The 14,422-nt window shown below is 32.9% G+C and overlaps 2 protein-coding genes across 2 annotated transcripts; one reads left to right on the top strand and one right to left on the bottom strand.

Moving 5' to 3' along the window:
- Positions 1-2,289: 2,289 nt before the first annotated feature.
- On the bottom strand, positions 2,290-2,622 carry LOC132717374 (F-BAR and double SH3 domains protein 2-like; the record flags this gene model as incomplete). The annotated part of the gene is given in 2 exon segments (XM_060700827.1): positions 2,290-2,365; positions 2,461-2,622. Coding segments are annotated over 2 exon segments (100 nt in total), but the record flags the coding sequence as incomplete, so codon positions are not given.
- A 2,337-nt stretch (positions 2,623-4,959) lies between these two features.
- On the top strand, positions 4,960-11,595 carry LOC132717376 (E3 ubiquitin-protein ligase RBX1). The gene is made up of 6 exons (XM_060700831.1): positions 4,960-5,111; positions 7,845-7,872; positions 8,200-8,250; positions 9,007-9,077; positions 10,376-10,461; positions 11,387-11,595. Exons 1-6 carry the CDS (start codon positions 5,025-5,027, stop codon positions 11,397-11,399), a joined length of 336 nt encoding a protein of 111 aa, XP_060556814.1. The 5' UTR covers positions 4,960-5,024; the 3' UTR covers positions 11,400-11,595.
- Positions 11,596-14,422: the final 2,827 nt, after the last annotated feature.

Below are 14,422 nucleotides of genomic sequence, written 5' to 3'. Positions count from 1 at the left end.
GGGCCATAATTCAAATAAAATCCTTAACAGAATTACCTTCTCCTGCCCATGTTTTGGGACCATTGATGGTAAACAAGTATTCCAACTTTCAAATTAATATCTCAAACAGTTCAGTCAAAAAGTGGACTGGTACTAAAAACTTAACCAAGATTCTAAGTTGATAAAAGGCCTTAATTTTAAAACAAATCCTTGACAGAGTTACCTTCTCTTGCGTACAGATGGGGGTAATGATGTGAAATAGCATTAAAAGTTTCAAAGCAATATCTCAAAGGGTTAAGGCAATAAGTGGATTTTACCCATATTCAATGTATTTTCTAAGTCAAAAAGGGGCATAATTCTGTCAAAAACCTTGACAGAGTTATGTCCTCTTGTCTGTTGATGAAGGTCGTGATGGTAAACAAGTATGGTCAGTTTCAAAGCAATACCTCCAATGGTTTTGAAATAAAGTGAGGTGGTACAAAAAACTTAACCAAGCTCAATACACTTTCTAAGTCAAAAAAGGCCATAATTCTGTCAAAAACCTTGACAGAGTTATGTACTCTTGTCTGTAGATGGAGGTTATGATGGTGAACAAGTATGGTAAGTTTCAAAGCCATACTTGTAATACTTCTGAAATAAAGTGGGGTGGTACGAAAAACTTAACCAAGGTGTGACGCCAACGCCGACGCCGACGCCGGGGCGAGTAGGATAGCTCCCCTTTTCATAGAAAAGTCGAGCTAATAACCAGCATATCCTGTGTCATCTGATATGATGGTCTTCACTGTTTGCTTTTCAGTCAGTACATATTTTGAAATTTTCCCTAAAAAGGATCAATGGTTTTGGTTCCAGATTGGAACAAAACAGTTTTAATTTAAGGGCTACAAATTTTACCCGGGGAAATGCCCCTGGGGCCCCCAACCATGAAAATTTAATTTAGAAGGGCCAAAATTTTTATAAAACTTATCAGCCTTGCAAAAATTGGGGGACCCCCAAAAATTATAACCAGAAGGGAACATGGACTAAATTTAAATTCATTAAAAAGGGGAAAAAGGGTTATTTAGTTTTCAGACCTTTTGGGGGAATTTTAAAGTTTTTGGTTTCATAAACAAGAAATTTAAAAAGTTCAAAACAGTTTGCAAAATAAAATGTAACCCCAAAAACCCCTGTTGCTTACTTGGATAACCCCACGGGTGTAAAAAGTTATACTAATAAAAAATTCTGCTACATCACCCAACATAAATATATTCTGAAAATATATAGATCTCTCTTGAGCAATAACCACAAATTATGAACCTGGTAAAAATAGAAACTCTGTATGATGAAATTTGCTAATAGACTCAAATGTCTAACGGAAGCTGTGGCCAACCAGTTTGAAGTTAAATTATGTGAATGTGTGTGATACTCAGATATTAAATTAGGCCATGATTCTTAAATATTACCAACAATTATTTGAAAAGACATCAAGACTCAAAAACCTGTTTAGTTCCGAAATACTTTATTCCACACTGATTCCAAATATCATATACATGTAGGTACATACATGTATTTTATAAATTATATTCTAGGAAGACTAACTTAAATGACATTAGTTTGGTTTAGTTTAGATTAATAATATCTAAATGTATATTTTGTACATGATAAATACACACAATGTTACATCATTAACTTAAGCATAAATACCATGCATATACAAGTTAAGGTTGGACCAAAATTTATATCACCACATCTAGGGTCCTCCCATAAAGCAGGGCTTCCATTAGTGGAAGTTTGGGAGTTATTTACTTCTTAATTTTGTGTTGTGACTTTCAAAATATAATGCTTTTCAAATTTCCTTCTTTACCTATATACCTAAAGTCCTTTACCTTCCAATGTCAGACATTTGGCAGTCTCTGACTTCACTTCCAAATTTTGAAACCTAATGGAAGCCCTGATAATTTTGAAACCTAATGGAAGCCCTGATAATTTTTTTGGAAACCGAAATGGAAGCCCTTTGAATAAAAGGTCTATCTTGTTGGCTTAAGGTTTAACATAATTTAAATTGTAATTTTGGAAATTTTAGAAATTTGTAAATATTTTGCTTATCCAACGTTACAGAGTTTCTTCAGTTAGTAAATTTATGAAACAATAAAAAATTAAAAATTGAATATATTCTATACCATTTCAAAATAATCAAATACCTGACAATAGGTGGGTAATTTATTTATTTTTAAGGCATTTATTGTATCACATGGCAGTTTTCTTAACTGCAAAACTAAATCGAAAATTATGAAAATTTAAGTGCTAAATACCTAATGTCTTCCAGTAAATCCCATTCTTGTTGGTGCTTTGCCTGAAGTTTTGACAGTTGTTCACTGTGCAAGGTTTTTAATTGAGCACTGGGCTTCACCTGAAAAAAATGCGATGAAGACCATGTAATAAACGTGTCATCTATCCAGATATTTGCATTTGAACATTATAAACACAAAATATAATCACACATACCTTTCTAGGTGGTGGTTGCGGCATATTTTGCAATTGTATCCAGAGTAAAATTACATGTAATCCACCATTGACAAATCATAACACGGCTATTCCAATATACACCCTTGATAATTTTTAATGAAATGGTTACTAGTCGGTTCGGGAATCGTAATGCGGCGATCAGTCGCGTCTGTTATACACACCAATGTATTTACTTTACAAAACTAACGTTAACATTGAAATCATTTATATGTGAGACGTAAGAATAACGAAGCACTGTTAATTGAAATATAAGATACCGTTTCTGTATATATTTTACAATACATGTATAATACGTGGCCATCTTCATTATGTACACGTGTTTACAAATGGCTTTAAAATTCTTTATGATATGCTATATATACACCCAATTACTTTAACTATACAATGTGTGCAAAACATGTCAAATATTCATAAACACTGTGAAATGAGCACATAACATGAAAGTTAATCACCTAAAGTATACAGAAATTATACACACTGAAATTAGCATAACACATGAAAATTAATCAAAATTTATCAATTATGTACATAATATATTGTACAGACATGAGTCAAATTTTTAAAATTTTGCAGTGAAATATTTAAATTCGAAACATGCAAAGATCATGGAACAATTACTGGTTTACATCAATTTTCTAAACTGCTGTTTTACCTCCTTAGAAATACTTGAAAATGTGTCACCAGCTTTGAGATATGAAGATTATAAATAATGAACTAATACTACGTACAAGATTCTATTTCAACAGTTTTCACATTTTTTTTACAGTATATCAGAGCTTGGGAGAAGCCTTCCTGGGTCTGTCCAATGTCACTTTGAATGACAAGACCATATGTAGATTATGACAGAATCCAGGGGATTTTTGAAACATTATTTTTATCAAAAAGTACATTTGTACTATCTTGAATTTAAATATAAGTGTATGTTTGGAAACTACAAATATTGCAAAATATGGCGTGTTTACCAGTCTAAAGTATTTGTTTTTAACTGATTGATATCGAAATGATTCTACAACTAAAAACTACGCCAAACATTTCTTTTGTGAGTGCTAGATGTCATATGGTAAGAAATATATGCAAAAACCGGACAGATAGTTGATTAACAATGAAATACGACTTTTGCACAGGACTGGTATAACATGTATTGTCAATTCTATGCTAAATATTTATAATGCAATGCAAAAAAAAATCAATAGTATTTTTGATTGCTCTCGTATTAATTTCTGCATCCTTAACAGCTTTAAGTGAATACACTAGTACCGTTACTTCATACAAGATCTAAATGTCAAGTTGTCCGCATTACAAAGAGGTAATATTTCAACTAATTATTCTCTTTATGGAACTACTAATGTGGTAGTTTCGTCGGCCAAGTATAAGGTGTGGATAAGTCTCTCATAGGAGAGAGGTCAACAAAAAGGAGAACCAAACTCAGGTTTTTATGGCGTATTATGAAAGTCAACTCAGAACCCGTTAAGGCTATGTCAACTAATGTTTGGTCATCCCATAGTCAAATCTAAAATGATTAGATAGTATCTGTCCAAACAAGATCTACACGCTGGGACAAATCTGTGACTTTGGACGCAAATAAAGTGTTACCAAGACGCTTTGTACAGTCACTTAAAATGCTACATCTTCGTTGTATCGACTAGTTTTTCTTATAATGTAAAAAATTACACATCACAAAGCCACCATAGAAGGTTATCTTCTCAGGGAGAGCTCCCTGACATGCCCACTTTGGCTAGCTATATAGGTTAATCTCCAGCCAAGGGAGACCTGCTACCACATTCTTAATGTTTCATTGCTGGAACAGTCTTAAATCCATTAATATTGTTTCATTGCTTACAGACATATTGAGCTCGAGCATTTCTCACCATAACATTGTCATATGCCAGATTGCTGATATTATGTGTACTTTATACAAACCCACAAAAATTCCCACTGTTTATTTTACATGCATAAATACATTGTCATATCATATATGATATTTTGTCTACATCCAATATTATCTTACTTTTTTATTTTTAAGTGACCGGACCGTAAAAAAAAATCTAAAACTACATCCTTTGGATGGCTGGCTTTGGTGGATGCTGACTGGCTTTCTGGCGGACGGACGGGCGGGTGGGCGGACACACGGATTGACAGACAGACACAGACAGACTATTGAAAAGACTTACCCACTCCCAACGTCAATGAAAGATATGACTGTCATGTTCTTTGGTGGATTAGATAATTAGTATAACTCTCTACTGCCAGTCCCACTCGCGAGTGTTATATAGGCAGGGATAGTGCACGTCGGATGTGTTAGCAAATGGTATGAGAGAAAGTATGAACATTATCTGGGCAGTGAGAACTTTGAAAGACTTCAAATCGCTGCTAAAATGTTAAATAATCTACACATCACTCTGCATGCATATACACCTGTACGTAAGGACCATATATAGATACGCAAAATATTGCTCTTTTCGCAATGGATGTTCATTTCGCACTTTTTCAAAGCAAAGAACTTCCGGACAGACGAAAAAACAACAACAACAACATATTAAAAAATGGCCGCTGCTATGGACATTGACGAAGAAGCTCAGGCCGGTGTTTCTGGAGATAGAGCAGGAAAGAAACGATTTGAAGTTAAAAAAGTGACTAAATTTATTTCTCCTACATACTTTCCATTGATTCATATCTTGAATAATTTAAAAAATGTTTTTCTATTCTCGGAATAAGTTTTCGCGATAAATCTATTCTTTTATAAAAAAAAAATATGACTAATATCTTGAAAGATATTGCTTCTTTATCAGGTTTTCGTTAAATAACATCCATTAACTCAATCACTTTTGCATTTTTGATTATTATTAATTTTTCATTTTCAAGAAATGGGAATCCGGAAATGAAATTATATTTCAAATATGCCAGTTTTTGAGAGCAGAATTGATTCAAATGAGTAGCCCTTTATTATGACATTTGTGAAACTTGAATTCTTACTTAATAATTCATTATCTAATATGAATAAGGTAAAACCTCAAAGCGAGCTCTTTGGCAGAAATTATATTATACATTATATTTTGAATCGGGAAATTGTTTAAAATAATCTTTCATTTTGTTTTACATTTCCGTTTTAAAATTGCCATTTGTTATTTTATGCTTTGCTTCTGTTTATTATGGTTCCCTGTCCTATATTGGTTCCTATAAAAGTGCTCTCATGAATTATAATTTTAGCATAACATGTTTAGTGTACATGTAAACCAGATCTTTCTTGAAGGTATTTTGTACCATAAACAAAACGAATAAATTGATGGTGTTCAACCTATCATCGGAGCGCTCGGAATATTCCGAAAAACCTCCGAACGTAAAGGGGACCACTGTGCATGTGTCGGCGTTTGGAAAATCCCGTCCGCCATTTTTGTTAATCTCTAATCACAGTTGTTGTTTTAACGTTATTTTTAATGTGCTAATTTATCAAAAAGGATATGTTAAATTACATTTTTATATGCCCGAAAGAATTTCGGACATATTATGTTATACCCCCTGGCGTCCGTCTGTCCGTCCGTTAGCAATTTGGTTTCTGGAGCATAACTTAAGTTCCATTTGGCCCACAGTATTCAAATTTCATAGGATGATTGCCCATATTGGGTAGAGGACCCCTATTGATTTTGGGGTCACAAGGTCAAAGGTCAAGGTCACTATAACGGTAAAACTGAAAATGGTTTCCGGAGCATAACTTAAGTTCCATTTGGCCCTCAGTTTTCAAACTTCATAGGATGATTGCCCATATTGGGTAGAAGACCCCTATTGATTTTGGGGTCACACGGTCAAAGGTCACTATTACCGTAAAACTGAAAATGGTTTCCGGAGCATAACTTATGCTCCATTTGGCCCATAGTTTTCAATTTTCATAGGATGATTGTCCATATTGGGTAGAAGACCCCTATTGATTTTGGGGTCACAAAGTCAAAGGTAAGGTCACTATTACCCTAAAACTGAAAATAGCTTCAGGAGCATAACTTAAGTTCCATTTGGTCCACAGTATTCAAACTTCATAGGATGATTGTCCATATTGGGTAGAAGACCCCTATTGATTTTGGGGTCACAAGGTCAAAGATCAAGTTTACTATCACCTTTAAACTTGAAACAGTTTTCGCTCAACAATTCAAGCATTAATCAACCTACAGCTAAAGTACTTTTGGGCATATAATGCCCTGCCTAGCGGTGCTCTTGCTCTATTTATAATCGTTACCATAATTCTTATCAATGAAATGCAGGTTTATTTTCTGATTTTGAACGTCATTCTTTCACCGGAAGTGTTACTTAGCATGCTTCTGCTAGCAATAGTCTGAATTATGTAGACGCTCATTAAAAGCGCTCTGATATCTATATTTAGCTCAAAAGGATTTCAAAATGGCGGCGCCAAGTTAACTAAGATTTTTTCACAGCTCATTAGGTATAGGATAATTATATATTTTTTTGAAATTTTCATTTAATTGAATTTGATTTCATTTGAATTGATACGCGTCATACATGTTATCTAAGAGCGCTACAGCCCTCGCGATGCCTTTGGCCCCGCTCGGACTTTCCGCGTATTAAGATGTAAGCGATTTGTGGCACAAAGGTGTAACGAACAATCAAGATTCTTTAATTAAAAGGACGTTTGACAAAATTAATTTTCAAACCTCAAAAATCTTTATCTATTGATATCTTAATTTTAATGCTAACGGAAGATAGAGGGCTTGTTAAATATTGCCTTTGCACTAATGCTCACCATTTGTATATATATAATATGGTATGTGTAAATGGAATCTTGAAGGTAAATAAGTATCAAACTACCTGTTTGTTAAGTAATTGATTGTCATAACCTCCTTATAATTTCAAATTGTATAATGTAATTTAAGTATTATATGCTTTATTTGCCCCAAATATTTTGAAACACATGTTATAATACTGCTTAATGATAAGTTGCACTTCTACGTAAAATACATAGAAAAATGTTGTTTAATAAAGGTCTTAAGGTAAATTTGTATAGCCTTGGAATCTTCCATATCAAGTCAAAACTCGAATCCAGTCTAAGCCTAAATATCTCCCTACTCCAAGGAAAGACTGGTGAAAGGTTCTCCCTTATTACCCCGCTACATGTTTGTACACTTTTATATGTCAACATGAAATATATAGATGGTACTCAGTCACTTTAATCATCAAATACAAAAAGACATAACATTTTTTTTCTTTCATTTCACACCACAAATTGACAAAACCTTAATTTAAAAAAGGTCTTTGTAGATAGAAATATGTTAAAAATGTTTGATATATATACAGTTTATAGAATTCAAATTACTAATTTTGTGGTAAATTGTAACCTATAACTCTTTTTGTCTTTTCAGTGGAATGCTGTAGCCTTGTGGGCATGGGGTAATACAACCTTCTTTATTAAAAGAATATTTTTATTCTACATATTTTAGAATTATTGAGTTAGAATGATTATAAGTTAAACACCTGTTTCTTATGTTGATAAATATTGATAGAAACAGTGAAATATATTTTGTACTTATACTTGTGAGTTGGATCCCATAATTATATGCAGGTATACAAAATTAGTCTTAAATAAATTTCTGTTATAAGTAACTCAGTAATTGCTTATTAGAATAAATTTATAAAATGATAAACAATTTTTTTTTTCAATATTTTTTTTTCAAAATATTTGAAATATGTTTTAATTATACTTATACTTATTTTCAGACATAGTGGTGGATAACTGTGCCATCTGCAGAAATCATATTATGGATCTGTGTAAGTGAATCTTGGATTTTATTATAATTTACCTTAACTTTTCCAACGTGTTTTGGATTTCATGTATTTCTATTTCACTGCAGAGCTGTCAGTCGTTTTTTTTTTGTTTTTGTTTTTGGAATTGTTCATTTTGATTTTGAGACAGTCATTTTTGGTTAACAGAGAGTGTTTGTTAAGTTTTAAGGCAGCCCAAAATACTTTTAAGACAGTCATTTTGGTTTATAGCCATCTTCCTATGACAAGCTTGTACTATTTTGGTCTTATATGTAGATTAATATGTGAAAGCTCAAATTCTGTATTATAATATGATAAAAGAAAGAATTATAAAGACAGTTCACTTCATTCAGCAAAGTTATAATTTTCAAGATATGTGTTATAAGATTATTTATAACCAACTGTTAACATATAGTTTTAATTATGTGTTGTGCCACATATGACATTTTGTACTCAATTTTCTTAAAAGAAATGCAAATTTATGTAAGAGTCCTGTATTTTAAATATAAGATTTTAATTCAAATTTTAGTAGACATGATGCTGTAGAACTCCTAATAAATGCAACCTAAGCTGTAACTTTCTTAACAGGGTCATTAATTACGTAAATTTAACTCAACTGTCAATAGAATAAGTGTTTAATTACATACATGTGCAGCTATGAATTCAGGATTTTTTAATTGTAATTGAATAAATTAGTACAAGGTGGATATTAAAATCGATATATTGATACTTACCACTTATCTATGATATATTTTTATACAGGTATTGAGTGCCAAGCGAATCAAGCTTCAGCAACAAGTGAAGAGTGCACCGTGGCTTGGGGTGTCTGTAATGTAAGCTATTTATATAGTCTATGTTAATTTACTCTGAGAATTAGGACTTAACTTACAGTAGATGAACTGTTAGCTTAATTCAAGCCACTTTTGCTACTACCAGTATCTTTGTTTGAAATTTGTTAGTAACATTTAATTATTTTTATATCAAAAATCCATCCAGCTAGTTAAGGACAGTTGATTGTTCTACAAAAGCAACTGTATGGAATTATGTACATGAGCTCTTCCGCTATGAGTAAAGCTGGAAATTTGTGATATGACATTTAATATTTTTATTTTTCATTCATACTTTATTTGTATGGCATCTTTCTACCCTTAAACATTATCTGGAATATCTATCCTTGTTTACTATCAAGCTTGAGTGTGTAACTTTGTCAAATGTAACCAAAAAAAAAGTCAAATACAAAGAAAAGGCTTTCATATTTTAATGTTTTTAGCCTTTATTTAATTTCTTTTTTAGCTCGACTATTTGATAAGAATAAGTAGAGCTATTGTAGTCACCCGAGCGTCGGCGTAACCACTTATGTTAAAGTTTTTGTAATACCTCAAATATTTTCAAAGTCCATTAACATATGGCTTTGAAACTTTGCACACTTGTTCACCATCATGACCCCAACCTGTAGACAGGAGGAGGTAATTGTATCCAGCATTTTGACAGAATTATGCCCCTTTTTCGACTTAGAATTTACGTTAAAGTTTTTGTAATACCTCAAATATTTTCAAAGTCCTTTGACATATGGCTTTTTCACCATTATAACTCCAACGTGTAGACAGGAGGAGGTAACTGTATCAAGCATTTTGACAGAATAATAATAACGCCCCTTTTTTAACTTAGAATTTACGTTAAAGTTTTTGTAATACCTCAAATATTTTCAAAGTCCATTGACATATGGCTTTGAAACATTGCACACTTATTCACCATCATGACCCCAACCTGTAGACAGGAGGAGGTAACTATATCAAGCATTTGGCAGAATAATGCCCCTTTTTCCACTTAGAATTTACATTTAAGTTTGCATACCAGCTCAGACATTTTCATATTCTATTGACATCTGGCTTTGAAACAAGTTGAAATTTTATACTCTTCTTTGAGAGCATAATAGGACTCTCTTCAAGGCCTATAACTGTGTAACATGGATTTAAAGAAAAAAATTGCCCTTTTGTTAACTTAAATATTTTTACATTATCAAGGCTTTTTTTTACTATCAAGCACTAAGAATAGTCGAGTGTTACTGTGCTACCGACAGCTCTTGTTTATGTTGGACACAAGCTAACTTGTGCATTCTATTCTATTTCAGCACGCATTCCATTTCCATTGTATATCACGTTGGCTGAAGACACGTCAAGTGTGTCCCTTAGATAATAGGGAATGGGAGTTTCAAAAGTAAATATGCTTTATCTTATACCTTGATTATGGTACAATCAGATTTTATTTAAAAAATTGTACAAAGAAAGTAATTTTTTGAGCTTGTCTTTTCAGTACATGTAACGGAATACATAGAGGATATTCAAGATTTTTCTATGAATACAAGATTTATTTTAATCAAGTGGTATGAAAATAAATATTTCATGAGTGGCGGTAGCCATGAGTGAAATATGAAAATTTTGATACCACAAGATGAAAACAAATCCTGTATTTATAGAAAAAACTTGAATTTTCTGCTAATTATATACATTTTTTTTTATTTCTGTCATTACAATTTGAAAGATTTTCACTAATATTTTGTGTATTAGCTGATTTTAGAAAAAAGGTAGTCCAGCAAAATACCAGTGAAAATATGTAAAATATGTTTCACTGCAATGAAAAATAAATTTTTACAGTGAAAATACTGAAAATGAAAATAAGCATTTTATTTCATCAATATAATAAATGTATATATGGATAATTTAATTCATGTTACATAAAACTAAAAAGGAGTGACTAAAATGCCATTTTATATAGATAATTTAATTCACATTAAAGCAATAATTAAAATTATATTTTATATAGATTATTAAAATTATTTTATATAGATAATAAAAATTGACAAGACTGTTTAAAATTCCCGAAATCAAAATTTCCCTAAACTTAAACCAGTAAATTCTTAGGCATATATTGCTTTATATGATAATTTTGTTTATTTTTCTCAACTTTTTTGTGTTTAACACTCTGAAATTTCCAAATTCAAAAGTTGGGTGCCGTTGTGGGATGGGGGAGAAGGATAATACAATTTTTTTATATATTTTCAATGACTTTTACACAGTTTAATAATCTATTTATCTGTATAATTTATAGCCAAAAATTTAATTCTCTTTGATTTATATTTCAGGTATGGTCACTAAGTTTTATTGTGTGTGAGTGTGGAAGAATAAACTTGTCTTTAGTATTTTGTAGTAAAAATTTATCTGCATATGTTTTCATACAAATTTTTGCCATTATTAACACTTCGCAGGAGACTTTTCAATGGATGACATTTCTTTTGGTGTTAATAAAAAATAATTGTTAAGTATTCTTAAAACAAAAATATTTTACTTGATTTTTTTTTGTCTAATGTGTATGTGTTGAAAGTAAAGTATATGTTACATTATTGTAAATTTGAATATTAAATAAAAACTTGCAATATTTGCATAACTTGTGTTGTTGTTTTCTTTAACAAACAGTTTATTTATTTGATTGGAAGTCCATCCGCTAAACAATAAGGAGAGCATCTGATTTGTCATCCAGTGTCGCTGCATAGGTCCTCGGATGATGCTAAATTTGGATCATTTCTTAGAGCTTTGGATGAGATGTCTTGAAAATGGCATTCAAACCACAAAATTGAGTTTTAAGATACATTGACACTATGTAGGTCATATAGCAACTTCTAGCATTGTCGGTGGAGAAAAAATGTTCGGTGTCTCTTGTGCATTATTTCAATATTGTAAGCTACCTTGGTGCTTCCTCGCAAGAAAATTCTCAGTCGTATGTATATTTGTAGGGACATCTGTGGACAAATTGTTAAGGTTGTAACTTGGTGCTTTCTCACAAGATAATTCTCAGTCGTATGTATAGTTGTAGAGACATCTGTGGACAAATAGTTAAGGTTGTTAACTTCAAACCACTTGCCTCTCACTGCTGTAAGTACATGTATGAGCTGCACAAGTGTGTCGGATTCTTCATGTGAGAAAAGTATCTTGCTAGCTTATAGAATGTAGGTTGTTCTACTCAGGTGCCTATTTGTGCCTGCAACTATATACAGAGAGGCACCTAAGGTCATCTTCCGCCAGTAAACCTAGAAGACCTACGTTATGTTGGTGCCACTTAAAACTCCAACCCCCCCCCCCCCCCAAAAAAAAGTTTGGAAGCGCAAATTTTTTAAGTCCTTCATCTTAACCACTCGGTCACAGAGGCAACATTATAATGAAGTATTGTTCTGAAGATGGTTCAACAGGTTTTCAAGGCTCATGTTTAAATTAACACTTTGTTGAGACATATTGATTTCAGACTGGGGAAGATGCTTACTCTATTGTATGTGCACGAGGACAGTGCTAATTGTTCTTCTATGAAGTTGACGTCTGAATAATTTTTGTTTTTCTAATTTGTGTTTAGAAGGTTCAGATATTTCCAAAGGTTATACTGTAAAATTGGTAAGAAAAACATATTTCACAATATCAGAATTGCTTGAAAAATAATTTGTGTGGTGAAACAATTCAGCCAGTTCCTGCGGTATTTGTCTCCTAAGTGCAGTAATTGGTTCCAAGTTGGAACATGTACTCCAAAGATATTTTCAAAAAATTTTCTTGAAAATATTTTAGTTGTCAATTTCAAACATTTTATGTAACAGTTTTTCTGCTTGACCTTTGACATGTTTGAAGGTCTAATATACAGGTGTATGCCTACAAGGTCACAGTGCTTTAAATACTTACTAGTCAAGTCTTACAGTGTTGCCTGGTGTCTTGCTCATTTTCATGCTGTAATTTCTCTTTCATTTCAATGAAAATAATACGAACAAATGTAAGTTGCCAATACCTGATACCTCAGTAATGTACAGCACAGGCATTGAAAATTAAAATATTTCTATAGGAGCATGTTTCTGGACCTTTAACAACTCTTGAAAGACAAAATAAGTGATTATTTTGATCAAATATTTAAGAAAATAATCCTTGACTTAACTGAGTAACCTTGAAATAACTGAGTTTGCATGACTAAGACACCTTTAAAATAATTGAGACAGATGTGAATGAGACACTGCCTTGACTTATACACCTAGACATGACTGAACCACATTGACGTGACTGAACCACATTGACATAATTGAACCACATTGACGTGACTGAACCACATTGACATAATTAAACCACATTGACGTTACTGAACCACATTGACGTGACTAAACCACATTGACGTGACTGAACCACATTAACGTGACAGAACCACATTGACGTGACTGAACCACATTGACGTGACTGAACCACATTGACATAATTAAACCACATTGACGTTACTGAACCACATTGACGTGACTGAACCACATTAACGTGACTGAACCACATTGATGTGACAGAACGTCATTAACGTGACTGAACCACATTGATGTGACTGAGACACCTTGACATGACTGGACCACATTGACGTGACTGAACCACATCGACGTGACTGAGACACCTTGACATGACTGGACCACATTGACATGACTGAACCACATTGACGTGACTGAACCACATTAACATAATTTAACCACATTGACATTACTGAACCACATTGACGTGACTGAACCATATTGACGTGACTGAGACACCTTGACACGACTGAACCACATTGACATGACTGAACCACATTGACGTGACTGAACCACATTGACGTGACTGAACCACATTAATGTGACTGAACCACATTGACGTGACTGAACCACATTGACGTGACTGAACCACATTGACATAATTAAACCACTTTGACGTTTACTGAACCACATTGACGTGACTGAACCACATTAACGTGATTGAACCACATCGACGTGACTGAGACACCTTGACATGACTGGACCACATTGACGTGACTGAACCACATTGACGTGACTGAACCACATTAACATAATTTAACCACATTGACATTACTGAACCACATTGACGTGACTGAACCACATTGACGTGACTGAGACACCTTGACACGACTGAACCACATTGACATGACTGAACCACATTGACGTGACTGAGACACCTTGACACGACTGAGACACATTGACATGACTGTGGCATCTTGACACGACTAAGACACCTAAACATGACTGAAACACAACTAAGAGTTCTAAAAGTATGCAAACACTTGACTACGGAGGCTAATCTTTAAGTCAAATAAAGATCTTGAATATATATCAAAATTAAAACAA

Source organism: Ruditapes philippinarum, unplaced genomic scaffold (assembly GCF_026571515.1).
Source record: "Ruditapes philippinarum isolate M1 unplaced genomic scaffold, ASM2657151v2 ctg12143_1_1_1_1, whole genome shotgun sequence".
In the NCBI taxonomy this organism is placed as follows: domain Eukaryota; kingdom Metazoa; phylum Mollusca; class Bivalvia; order Venerida; family Veneridae; genus Ruditapes; species Ruditapes philippinarum.
This window is presented reverse-complemented; position numbering and strand designations above follow the sequence as displayed.